This window comes from Petaurus breviceps, unplaced genomic scaffold (genome assembly GCF_028583685.1).
Source record: "Petaurus breviceps papuanus isolate PSGF00001 unplaced genomic scaffold, PetGlider_PUasm1.0 91041, whole genome shotgun sequence".
NCBI lineage: Eukaryota > Metazoa > Chordata > Mammalia > Diprotodontia > Petauridae > Petaurus > Petaurus breviceps.
In genome coordinates this window covers 3,666,662-3,678,965 of record NW_027187400.1, presented here as the reverse complement: position 1 = coordinate 3,678,965, position 12,304 = coordinate 3,666,662, and the positions used below count along the sequence as shown (strand labels likewise).

The window sequence follows — 12,304 nt, the reverse complement described above, 5'->3', positions numbered from 1 at the left end:
CAGTTACTGAAGTAAAAAGAAATCAGGAGTGGGGGTGGGGAAAGAAAGTCATGCTTCATAAAGAGATAAGTTTTTTAGGGTTGAAAGAACTTGTCAACTTTTGATTCTTCATAATATCTCTTAATACTTCTTTACCTTCTTTTTCTATATATGTGGCCACAAACCATTCAGATCCTTATCACCTCTGATCTGGATTATTGTTCTTAGCCCTAAGGTCTATTCTAGTTCTAAATCTTATAAATTTTCCATGTCTCTCACTGTTAACTGGAGTATTTTCATTAAATGTAATGAAATATGAATGGATTATAACCAGTGAATGGAATAAACGTAACCAGTGAATGAAATTTGAATTTGCAAAGAATCCTTGATTTGGGTAGTAGTTTTAGTTGAAAGATTCTCAACTTTTTCTCTTTCCTTCTGCAGGAACGTCAAGGTCGTGTGAAATAAAGGCAGCTCTCCTGCAAAGACTGCAGCAACGGTTGCACCTGAATATCCTTCTAAGAGAGAGAAGAAGAGAAATGACCTTTGAAAGAATTAGGACTTTTTTTCTTAATTTCATTGACTTCAAAGAGACGATTGCAGACTTGCAGTTAAAAAGTATTGGAATTTCACAAAAGACATAGGACTTAACTGGAAAAGGAAAAAAAAAGAAAAAAAAAAGGAAAAAATTAAACAAAAAATCCCTCTAGGTAGTTTAGGTGAAAAATGTCCCCTTTATTTTGCCTTTGGTTGTGATTTCAGAGCATAATGCTTTGTTTTTTGTCTTTTTACTATGTTTTTCGGATTTTAAGGTCCGTAAGTGGCATACAGTTTTTCTCTAATTTTTAAACCCTTTCCTCCCCCCTATTTTGACATTTGCACTTGGAACACCGAGTTGTGAAGGTTTTGGACATCCACCCGAAAAAGTGGAATTGGTTTTTCCTTTCCGAGCTGGAAGAACATTTTTATGAAGAATTTTTGTCTAGAAGAATTGAGCAGAGTGTTACCCAAGGTTGTGTCTCTGAGGGTGGTTCATTTTCTCTGACCCTTTGTTACTCAAAGTAAAAGTACTAGGAGTCCTAAGAAATGTTCTGTTCTTGTACATTATACAGATTAAGTCAGGATTAATTTGATTTCAAAGCTAAGAACGGTGGTAAAAACTTGTTTACAGAAAATGCATTTTGGAAGAGAAAAATATTGTAAAATGTGTAGTGAATGTTTCTTCAGTTTCTTGTTCAGCCAATGAGGAAAGGGCACTGCCTTTCTTTTTACCATTAATCACTTCTCAATAATAAACGTGAGATCCTGTTGAGCATCACTTCTCGTACCATTTCATATTGAATATTTAAAAGCCTACTTGAATTTGGAGGAAATCAGAGGTGTGTATGAATTTATTGTGATTTGCAAGGTGAGAAGGAGGCATGTTATTTTAGACTGTTATAAAGTGAAAGGAACTCAGGTGTGCTTTTTGCAATCTGGATAAGATGGCCTCTCCAAATTGGGGTGGGTAAACGTATGTGATGATATACTGCTACTTGCTGAATTCCCAAGGGAGGTTCCTTGGGAAAAGAATTCACAGTACAAGTTATCCCATGGCCCTAAGGTAGTAAGTGCCCTCTTTTTATTGGAGCATGTAATGCTATGATTTCCCTGTGCAGCACAGAGTCAGTTCGTCTGAAGTACCTAAAACGTAAGTATGGGACTTCAGACATGCTTCATCTTAATAAACATTCATGACAGGATTTCTCTAATATTTCACAGGCCCAGGGGCAAGAAATTCTAGTAGGGCTAGGCTTGACCCTTGCAACCACAGCAATATTCCTTTTTGTCTTTTCCCCCAACCATATGGATTTTAAAAATTCAAAATCATAATTCCAGTTTCATGCCTAATTTGAGTAGTGCAGACTTGTCTGCATCAAAATTTACATCATCTTTAATCATTATCCATTGGAAGTATCAAAAATGAGCATCTTCTGTCTTAGTTATGTTTTCATAATTTAAACTTAGTTTTGTCAAGATTCTTCTTCAAGATAGGGAAAGTTAGGACAATGTAGTAAGAAGCAATTTCTGTAAAAGGAAAACATTCACAATGAGTACAGGTAACATTCCTAATAATCAGTGTTGCCATACTCTTACATACTTCTGGATAGTCTCAATTTTAAGTGTACTTTCAACAAACTTTGCAAAAGAAAGAGCCTTTGTCAGACTGGCCAGATTTTTTTGACTACTGGCAAACTGACTTTTATTTTCCTATGTTGCAAGTAGCCAGCTTGCCCTGAGCAATTGCTCTCTGGTTAATGCCTTGTCTCAGATAATTCAGAGGAGGAAGGAGTGCCTATAGATACATGCTAATCTCTTATCAACTTGAGTCCCCCACTTGAGGGGTTTTGTTTTCTCTATTTAACACAGGTAAAATGGAGGCATAATGAAGTGCTCCTGTATTTCTCCATTTCTAGGGATCTTAAAAGAGTGTATTTTTCTCCTGAGACTAGGGAAGGCCTGATGAATTCCCAAGTCAGCTGAAGATAAGTTACTCCATTGGGAAATATTAACAACTAGATACTTGAAGCTCCTAATTTCAGCTGAAAGTTGTGTGAACTAGATCCTACTTGTACTTAAATACAAAGTCAACTACTGTACAGTCTTTGGTAACTTTGGTTTGATGTGTAGTCACAGGTATATGAAAGCAAATTCAGGAGCAGTTTTAATCTGAATTTTCATACCTCCTATTCAGGTTGGATATGAAGTTATCCAAGATGCTTTTCAGTTTAATTTGAAATGCTTGCATTGCAGAGTAGTTTGAGTAGTTTGATTTATAAAGTTGCACTTCTTTAGCTGTTTTCTAAAAATGTCAGGGTTTTTTTTTTCAGCTGCATCAATAAAAAATGCTCTCATCCCACTGTATTTCTCATAATGTGCTTTTTAGATTTTGAATGACTTTTGTGATGTTGAGATTCCCTTTGTGTAGTTTGGTTGATTCGCCATACAGAAAACAAAAAAAAGAGATCCTTTTCTAGCCAAAGGCAACTTTTCCCTAGGAAATCTACTCAATTTTAGGACATATATTTTAAATCTGAAGGCCTTATTCAGTTCTCTAAGCTTGTGAATTCTGTGATGTTTAATGTCTGACTTCAGACCTATCATGTTTATAACAATTTAAAATGTATCTAAGGCTCTTAAAGATTTTTCCCCTTAGTTTGTAGAATTACAACCTTAAAATGTGATGGCAATTATATTCAGAAATTTATGGTTAGCACACATAGAAGAGACTGTGAATGTGGCACACATCTAAAAGTTTTAGCTTGATTTCCATTTTAAAACTGGTGACACTTTCCTTGCTTGCCCAATTATTGTGACATGGTCCTTTTGCATGTTTAACAAATGTCAACTCAAGCTTACAATTTCACAATCTGCTAAATCAGTAAAAATTTTTGTTGTTTTTGATGTAGAATGTTTTGAGTACAGATATTTTCCTTTTTTTTTCCCTACCTTTGGGTCTAAGATGATGAATGCCCCAAGTTGTATTGTTTCTCCTATGCAGCAGCCCTGAAATCAGACAGCTAGTATTGGGAGTGGGGTATGGTATATGGAGGGATAATCTTCCTTCTTGTTACCTCTCCACTCTCCCTAACTCTCAAGGGAGCTATGATTTTATTGGTATGAGTATTTCCTTTACCTGTGCATTCAATCCAGTTTTAGAATTGAAAGTGACTTCTGTGGTCTTCTAGTCTAGCCGGTATGATCTCTTATTAAGGGTACCTTCATAACATCCTATGCCAATATGTGACATTTTTTGAATGTCTAATTGTTAGGAAGTTTTTTCTGATATTAAATCCAAAGTTGCTTCTTTATAACTTCTTGTTGTTCCATGTAGAATATGGCTCGTTCACATGGCTGTCTTTGAACTAGAAGACTGTAATTAAGTCCACCCCCCTCAGATCTCAGTCTCCCTTTTCTGACTTGGCATTCCTGGCTCCTTCAGATCATATTCATGTAATAGAATTAAGGTCCTTCATTCTAATTTCCTTCCTTTTTATCATTTTCCAGAACCAATGCCCTTCCTATACTGTGAAACCCAGGACTGAATGAAGTACTAGGGATATGAATGGTATGACCAGGGCATGGTGCAGCTGGGTGATTACTCTTTGTGGAAACTGGAATATCTATTACATGTCCACTCTGTGCTAGGTACTGCTAGGGATTAGAAGACAAAATTATAATCCCTGCTCTCAGGGAATATACATTTTATAGGAGACTGTATGTACATATGTATGCATGAAAAATATATACAAAATAAATGTCTGTAGTGTGTGTCTGTGTGTCTGTATAAGGGGTGTGTCCCACTCCTCAGGAAACCTTGTAAGAAGTAGTAGTTGAGATGAGCTTTGAAGGAAATTGGAGTCTTAACAGTTGGTATGGAATTTGATAGTCTGTGGAAAGGCAGGAAAAAAGATGAAATGTGTGTGTGATCTAGCCAAGAGGCCAGTTTGGCTAAACTGAATGCATGAGGGGTGAGCAAGTCTGGTAGGTGGGACTTAGATTATGAAGGGCTTTAAATGACAAATAGGAATGAATATTTTATCATAGAGAAAATAGGGAGCCATTAAAACTTCTTAAGTAGGCAAGTTAGTCTGATGTGACTTTTTAAATGAGTTTGATTTTTTTTTTAACATAGTCAATATGAGACTGTGCCCCCATCCACAATTTTTCATGAAAGGCAGCATTGTATAGTGGAATTAAGACTTGGGTTCAAATTCTGCCTCAAAAATTGTGTAACCCTGGGCAAAATTTTTATTATTTAGCATTCTTTTTAAATTTTGAATTCCAAATTCTTTGCCACCCACCCTCTTTCACACCCACAGAGAAGGCATGCAGTATGATATCAGTTATACTTATGAAATGGACAACATTTCCATGTTAGCCATATTTTAAAAACGAGAAAATTGTACTTTAATTATCCTTCAAGAGTTCATCGGTTCTTTTTCTGGAGATGAATAGCCTTTTTTCATCATGAGTTTTTTGGAACTGTCTTGGATCATTGTATTGATCAAAATAGCCAAGTCTTTCACAGTTGATCATAATTACAACATTGCCATTATTGTGTACAATGACATCCTGGTTCTTCTCACTTCCCTTTGTATCAGTTCATACAGGTCTGGTCACTGTTTTCTGAAACAGCCCTCCTTGTCATTTCTTATAGCACAATAGTATTCCATCACAATCTTCACCCATTCCTTAATTGATGTGAATACCCTCAATTTCCAATTCTTTCCCAGAAAAGCTGCTATAAACATGATTGTACATATAGGCCCTTTTCCTTTTTCTCATCTCTTTGGGATGCATACCTAATAGTGGTATTGCTGGATCAAAGATTTTATAGCACTTAGGGCATAGTTCCAAATTGTCCTCCAGAATGGTTAGACTAATTTACTGTTCTGCCAGAAGTTCATTAATATGCCTATTTTTCCTTCATCCCCTCCAGCATTTGTCATTTTTGATAAGTGTGAAGCAGTACCTCAGAGTTGTTTTAATAATAATTTAGAGCATTTTTTTCATATGACTAATTGACTTTGATTTCTTCTGAAAACTGCCTTTTTATATCCTTTTGACTATCAGTTGAGGAATGGCACATGTTTTTGTGAATTTGAAAACTTTATTATAAAATGAAAACTTAGAGAAATTTGTTGTGAAAATGTTTGATATTTACTATCTGTGGTACCTTTTAGCATAGTGTAGTTTCCCTGATTATCTCTTTTATTAAGGTCTGTTTTTGCTTTTGCTTTGAGATCATGATTGTTATCCCTGCCTTTTTAACTTATGTTAAAGCATATGTTATATTCTGCTCCAGCCCTTTATCTTAACTCTGTGTGTGTTTCATATGTCTCTTATAAACAACATATTGTTGGATTCTGTTTTTTTTTTTTACCTATTCTACCACCCTCCACTTTCCTTTTATGAGTCTGCTTCTGCCATTCAGATTCACAGTTATGTTTTACTGTGTATTTCCTTCCACCTCCCAACCTCCCCGCCCCCCCCTTTTAAAAATTTCTTCCTCTTTCATCCTGTCTCTCCCCAAGTCTTTTGCTTCAGACCACTGCCTCATAATCAGTTCTTCCTTTTATCATCCCTGACCCTGTCCCCCTTTCCCTCCTAATTCCCTATTGTGTAAGATAGATTTCTATACACAACCGAGTATATATATTTTCCCCTTTTTGAACCATTTTGATGAGATTCAAGTATTGCCTGCCACCTGCCTCCCATCCTCCTCTGTTGTAAAAAGCTTTTCTTGTGCTCCTCTTTTATGTGTGAAGAATTTCACCATTCTACCTCTCCCTTTCCCTTTCCCCCAGTACATCCCTCTTTTCTTACCTCCCCTTTTTTTTAAGGAGATCATTCCAATGTAATTGATTCACATAAGGCCTCTATTTAGACTTCTGACTGACCTAATAATGATAAAGTTCTTAGGAGTTATGTGTCATCTTTTCATATAAGAAATGTAAACAGTTTAACTTTTGAGTCTCATTATTCTTTCATATTTTCCTTTTTGTTCTCTTGAGCCTTGTTTTTGAATTTCACATTTTCCGTTTAGCTCGGGGGTTTTTATTACAAATGCTTAAAATTTCTGTATTTCGTTAAATGTCTGTTTTTCCTCCCTGAAGGATTATACTCATTCTGGATAGATGATTTCTGGTTGTAATCCTAGCTTCTTTGCCTTTTGAAATATATTCTAAGCTCTCTGCTCCTTTAGTGTGGAAGCTGCTAAATCTTGTGTGATCCCGACTGTGGTTCCATAATATTTGAATTGCTTCTTTCTGGCGGCTTGAAGTATTTTTTCTCTTTGACCTGGGAACTCTGGGTTTTGGCTATAAAATTTGGGGAGTTTTTATTTTGGGATCTCATTCAGGAGGTGATGGGTAGATTCTTTCAATTTCCATTTTGTTTTCTGGTTATAAGAGAGAAGTTCTTAAATTTCTTGTAAAAAGGATATCTAGGCTCTTTGATTATGGCTTTCAGGTAGTCTAATACTTAAAAGTATCTCCTCAATCTGTTTTGTACGTCACTTGTTTTTTTTTCTTATGAGATAGTTCACATTTTCTTCTATTTTTTTTTCTAATGAGATAGTTTACATTTTCTTCTATTTTTTCAACCTTGATCGTACTTGCCCAATCCTAATTTTTAAGGAATTATTTATTTCAGTGAGCTTTTGTATTTTTTCATTTGGCCAATTTTCAAGGAGTTCTTTTTGGTGAATTTTTGTCTCTTAAAATTTGACCAATCCCATTTTTTAAAGGTATTTTTTTCAGTATTTTCTTGTGCCTCTTTTACCAGTCCATTACCTTTTTTTTTTTTCATAATTTTCTTGGTGTCATGCATTTCTTTTCCCAATTTTTCCTCTACTGCTCTTATCTCTTTAACTCTTTCAGGAATTCTTGTGGGGTTTGGTTTCAATTATTTTTCTTTGAGACTTTTTTGGTAGTAGTTCCCTTGTTATCTGCCAAGTTTGTCTTAGTTCTTAAGCATATCACTTTAGCACTTGTGTGGAAAATGATTAGAGAAGACTCAAGGCAGGGAGAAGTTAGGAGCCTGTGGAAATTGCCCCGGTGAAAGGTGATGAGCACCTAAATTAAGGTAGTGGTTATGTGAGTTGAGAAGAGGGTAGATAGGGAGAAATGATAAGGATATGGAGGGTGAGGGGAAGGTGAAGATTAAGAATAATGGGTTATCCTGATGATTAGAAGGATGGTGGAATTCTCAACAAGGGACATTAGAGATCTAAGTTGGTGTGGGGCAGGACAAGAAAGACTAATTCTGTTTTATATATACCTTGTGGACATCCAGGTTGGACATGTACACTAGACGGTTGATGATAATGGGAAGTGGTGCTTTGGTAGAGAGTGGGAAGGATGTATAGAGAAGGGGAGTCATTTGCAAAAAAATGCAGCCTAAATAGCATTGACTTTTTGGCTTTGTGTTACTGAAGTGACTCGGGCTTGCAGTCCACTGAAACCCCCCCCCCCCCCCCCAGGTATTTTTTTGAAAAAACTATTGTCCAATCATCATCATATACTTAGTAATTGTGAAAGAGCCTTTACTTTTGTCCCTATTTAAATACATCTTCAATTTAGCCCCTTATTCTAGTTGTCCAGGACCTTTTTGGATCCTTACTGACTCATTTCGGTGCGTTAGCTATTTTAATTCCTTTTCAACTTGTAGACAGTCTTCAGAAGTTGCTGTGGCTGGAAAATTCTTTGTTTCCAAATTCATGATGAACCTTTCTGAATTTAGGATGCCTGATGTATGTGTTATTATAGCAAAGTTCATGCACAAATACTTTATGGTTTTGTTCTATGCTGCCATAACTTTCAGAAACTCGAGGTCCGAACCGAGTAGGACCATCTCCATTTACTCTTGCCAGCTCTGATACCACAAAATGGAAGAATTTCAATCAGGTTTGACAGCTTGCCTCTGCCTGTGAAGGAGAGCATCTTTTCACTGTATGTAAAGCTTGTTCATGAGCAGATTTGTAATCACTATAGCAAAGTTCCATCCCAGTTTTAAATTTCACCTTATTTTTTATATTTGTACTTCCTTTCTGGGGACATGTCTTTAGTTCTTAGACTGGAAAGGAAGAATAAGATGCACTGTGGGAACTTTGGGTCCTAGAAAACTTTCTAGTCCAACTCATTTCACAGATAAGGAAACCAAGGCACAGAGATAAAATTCAGGGATGAGATTTGAACACCAGATTCCAGTCTGCCCTTTCTGCTCTATATGCTGCCTCTCAAGTTTACCTTGGAATTGGGCCAATAATAGGGGTGTTGAATGGTTTTGAAATCATTTAAATATTAATACTTGATCAGTAGAGTAACTTTCACATTTTAAAAATTATATCAGTTTTCTTTTTAGTAGAGAAGTTTTAATACCCATCTCTTTTCCCCAGTTTTCTGGTAGAATTTTCATGCCTACGAATTTGTGGATTAGAATCCCAGCTAAATTGCCTTTACCTACAACTCCAGTATTTATTCTGGATTATTATTAGACATAATTCCCCCACTTCTGAAGAACAAACATATGGAAAACATTTTGCCTGCTATAGGATGTTTGGCAGACAAAATGATTTACTTAAGATCCCAGTGGTAGTTAAATGCCTGGAGAGCAGAGGTCTACCAGCGCCTGGGCTTCTCTGAGACCATTAACCTTGGGGATCAGGCTCTCCTGGGCCAGAGCTACAGCTCCCTTCCCTTTGTTATACTTTTCCTTCCAACTGCTGCTGCTTCAGAATACGGTCCCTTTCTCTGTCATAAGCCATTCCCTTCTAACAGACTCTCCCAAGGAGCAGCAGCTGCTCCCTGATGTCCTCGGCCTTGTTTGACCTCCCTTATTAGACTTAATCTTCTAGTTTATATTGTAATTTATGTCTCAGCTCCCTACTTTACAGTGAGCAAACAATGCCACTCATTTTGTGGTTTTGAGCAAAGGATTTGAACCTGAAGTCTGTGGATAGGTTTCAGGGAGCCCATGAATTTGGATGGGAAAAAAATTAACATTTTTTTTCAATTATGAATTTTTTTAAAATCTGAGAAGGCGGGACAGGTAGGCAACTAGAATTTATTAAGTTCTTATGTGATTTGATCTACGATCAAATGAAGTATTTGTAAAGTACATTGCCTGGCACATAGTAGGCGCTTACATGCGTATTCCTTCCCTTCCTTCCCCTATGGACTTAAGTGTTGGTGGATACAATAAAACGAAAAGGCAGTCAGCTCTCAATAGGGGAAAGCCCGCCGGTGTTCAGCCTCACTCCTCTCGCCCCGCCCAGCGTGCGCCTTGCAAACCTCGGGGTGACCCGTGAACCGTCACCGTGGCACCGCTGGTTCCAGCCCGCGCTTTATGAATTTAATTGAACCTGAGATGCCATCACCTCACTTTACAAGGAAGGAAGCTGAGGCTCACAGGGGAAGCGAAATCGATGCCAGAACACCTGGGTTTAAATCCTGCTCCCTCATCGCTTGTGTCCGCCACCTTGGACAGGTGATTTAAACCTCCCTGGACCTCAGTGTCCTCCTGTAAAGTGAAGGGCTCAGACGAGATGGTCTTTGGAGTCCCTTCCCATTCAAAATACTGGACTTGCTTCCCTGGGTGGTGATAGGGGACGATCACATCCAATCCTTGGGGCAGCTAGGTGGCAGGCAGAAGACTCGTGTTCTGAGTTCAGATGTGACCCTGGGCGAATCCCGCAGCCCTGCTCGCCTCATCTGCTCACAATGACTGGTGTCTTTGCACAGAACGCTCAGAATTGGGCCACGGAGGCTGGACCCGTCCGAACTGAACAAGCCGAGAAAGGAATTGCCGGAGGCCACACTGCGAATGGGTCGCAGATGGAGGTTCGAACTCAGAACCTCTTCCCTCCCAAGCAACGTTTCCTTCAGCTCCACGCGGGTGCGTGCAGCCTTTCCCCCGTCCCTCTCTGCAGAATGACGTCAAGGCCCCGCCCTCCGACCTTACGTCAGAGCCCAACGACCAGGGTGGCTATTCCCCGTCCCTAGGCCCTTCTGAGGTCTGTGCGCGTGCGCTGGCGGCAGCTGCAGCTTTCTAGGCCTGGGGGAAGGCTATTCTTTCAACCCTCGCTGTTGGACTGGACGGCTCCTTGCCGTCCCACCCCATCCCAGCTCTGTTGCTGCTAGCTCCTCGCCCACCCCGCCACTGCCCGTCCCCCAAACATTCGGGAACTGTAATAACTGAATCCTGCACAAGATGGCGGGGGCCGCCCTGAAAACGCCAGAGCCCCGCCCTCGCCACGCGATAGCCACTGCGCCTGCGCAGAGGCGGGACGTCCACTCCTACTCTCCTCCCCCCCAACCACGTGCGAGCTCCTTGTCAGCCCAGCTTCTGGGCACAGCCCCAGGTGTTCGATTAGTGCGCCTCGGGTGTATGAGGCATACCCGCCAAATGTAGCTAAATGAAACTCATTTTTAATTTGAACTAATTTTAATTTTTTAAAAACGTTTAATAAAATCAGTGGCCCCTGGGCTAGTCTGCCAGCCTCAGTGTTCTCATCTCTAAAATGGGGATGATAATGACCCATCTCTTCCAGGTTTGTTGTGAGGATGAAATGGGATAATTTTTGTAAAGCGTTCTGCAAACCTTAGAGAGCTATAGAAATGCTAGTTATTAATTATTTTTTAAAATGTGATTTGGGTGCAGAGGCGGGAGTTAAATTTTTGCCCTTCGGCTCCACCTCCTGGTCTCTGGGGTGCAAGCACAGGAGAGATGTGATCGGCTCTAGAAGACTGGCCGTCTGGGGCAATGCCTCCCCGTCGGTGACGTCACCACAAGGATGCTATGTCCTGGAAGCCTGGAGAGCTGCTTGGATGGAGACTGAACCCTGATGAAACCACATGCCCTTGCTTTGAAGTTTGTTACCCAGGGCCACGATGTCAGACCTGATAGGGACCTTAAAGGAGAAATAGACTAACTTTTCCACCGTAACTAATAATAGCAACAACAACAATAACATTGATTCCATTTTACAGATGGGGAAACTGAGACTCACAAAAGGAAGTGCAGATGATTTTATGCAGATGATTCTCAGAATGACTTATTCAGCCCCAAGTTCTCTTCTGACCTCCATTCTGGAATCTCTGACTTCTTGGACATCTCAAATGCAAGGGAGAAGTGTCTAAAATTGAACCCATTATCTTTTCCCTAAATCTCTCCTCTTCTTAATTTTCCTATTATCTTCCAGGACACCACTCTCTTCCCAGTCACCCAAACCCCCAGTGTAGGTGTCATCTCCAATTTCTCACTCTTGTCACTCCTCCCCATATCCAATCTATTCCAAGTCCTTTTGATTCTACCTTTGCAATATCTTTATATATATATATATATATATATATATATATAAATTTTCATTTCTCTCTACTCACACAGCCACTATCCTGGTACAGGCCCTTATCATTTCAAGCCTAGACTGTTGCCAGCTGGTTGGTTGTTCTGTCTCCTATCTCCCCACTCCACTCCATCCCCCACTCAGCTGCCAAAGTGATCTTCTCAAAGCTCAAATCTGACCACACATCACCTCTGCTTAGTAAACTTACTTCCAGAGTCAAATAGAAAATTCACTTTGTCTTTTAAAGCCCTTCATTGTCTTTCAAAGTGCTTAGTAACTAGACTCCTTCCTACTTTTACAATCCTCTTACACATTATTTCCTTTCTTTGTATCCCCAGCACAGGCACTTAATTTTTGACTTACTGACTATTCCCATACTTGGAATGCGCTCTCTCTCTCTCTCTCTCTCTCTCTCTCTCTCTCTCTCTCTCTCTC

The 12,304-nt window shown here is 39.2% G+C and overlaps 1 protein-coding gene across 1 annotated transcript in view; it reads left to right on the top strand.

Moving 5' to 3' along the window:
* YTHDF2 (YTH N6-methyladenosine RNA binding protein F2) overlaps positions 1–1,297 on the top strand; it is a 44,467-nt gene extending 43,170 nt beyond the window's left edge. The window contains exon 5 of the mRNA XM_069078860.1: positions 424–1,297. Coding sequence (XP_068934961.1) covers positions 424–447 — 24 coding nt within the window. The 3' untranslated portion in view covers positions 448–1,297. The remainder of the gene's footprint in view (positions 1–423) is intronic.
* The last annotated feature ends 11,007 nt before the right edge of the window (positions 1,298–12,304 follow it).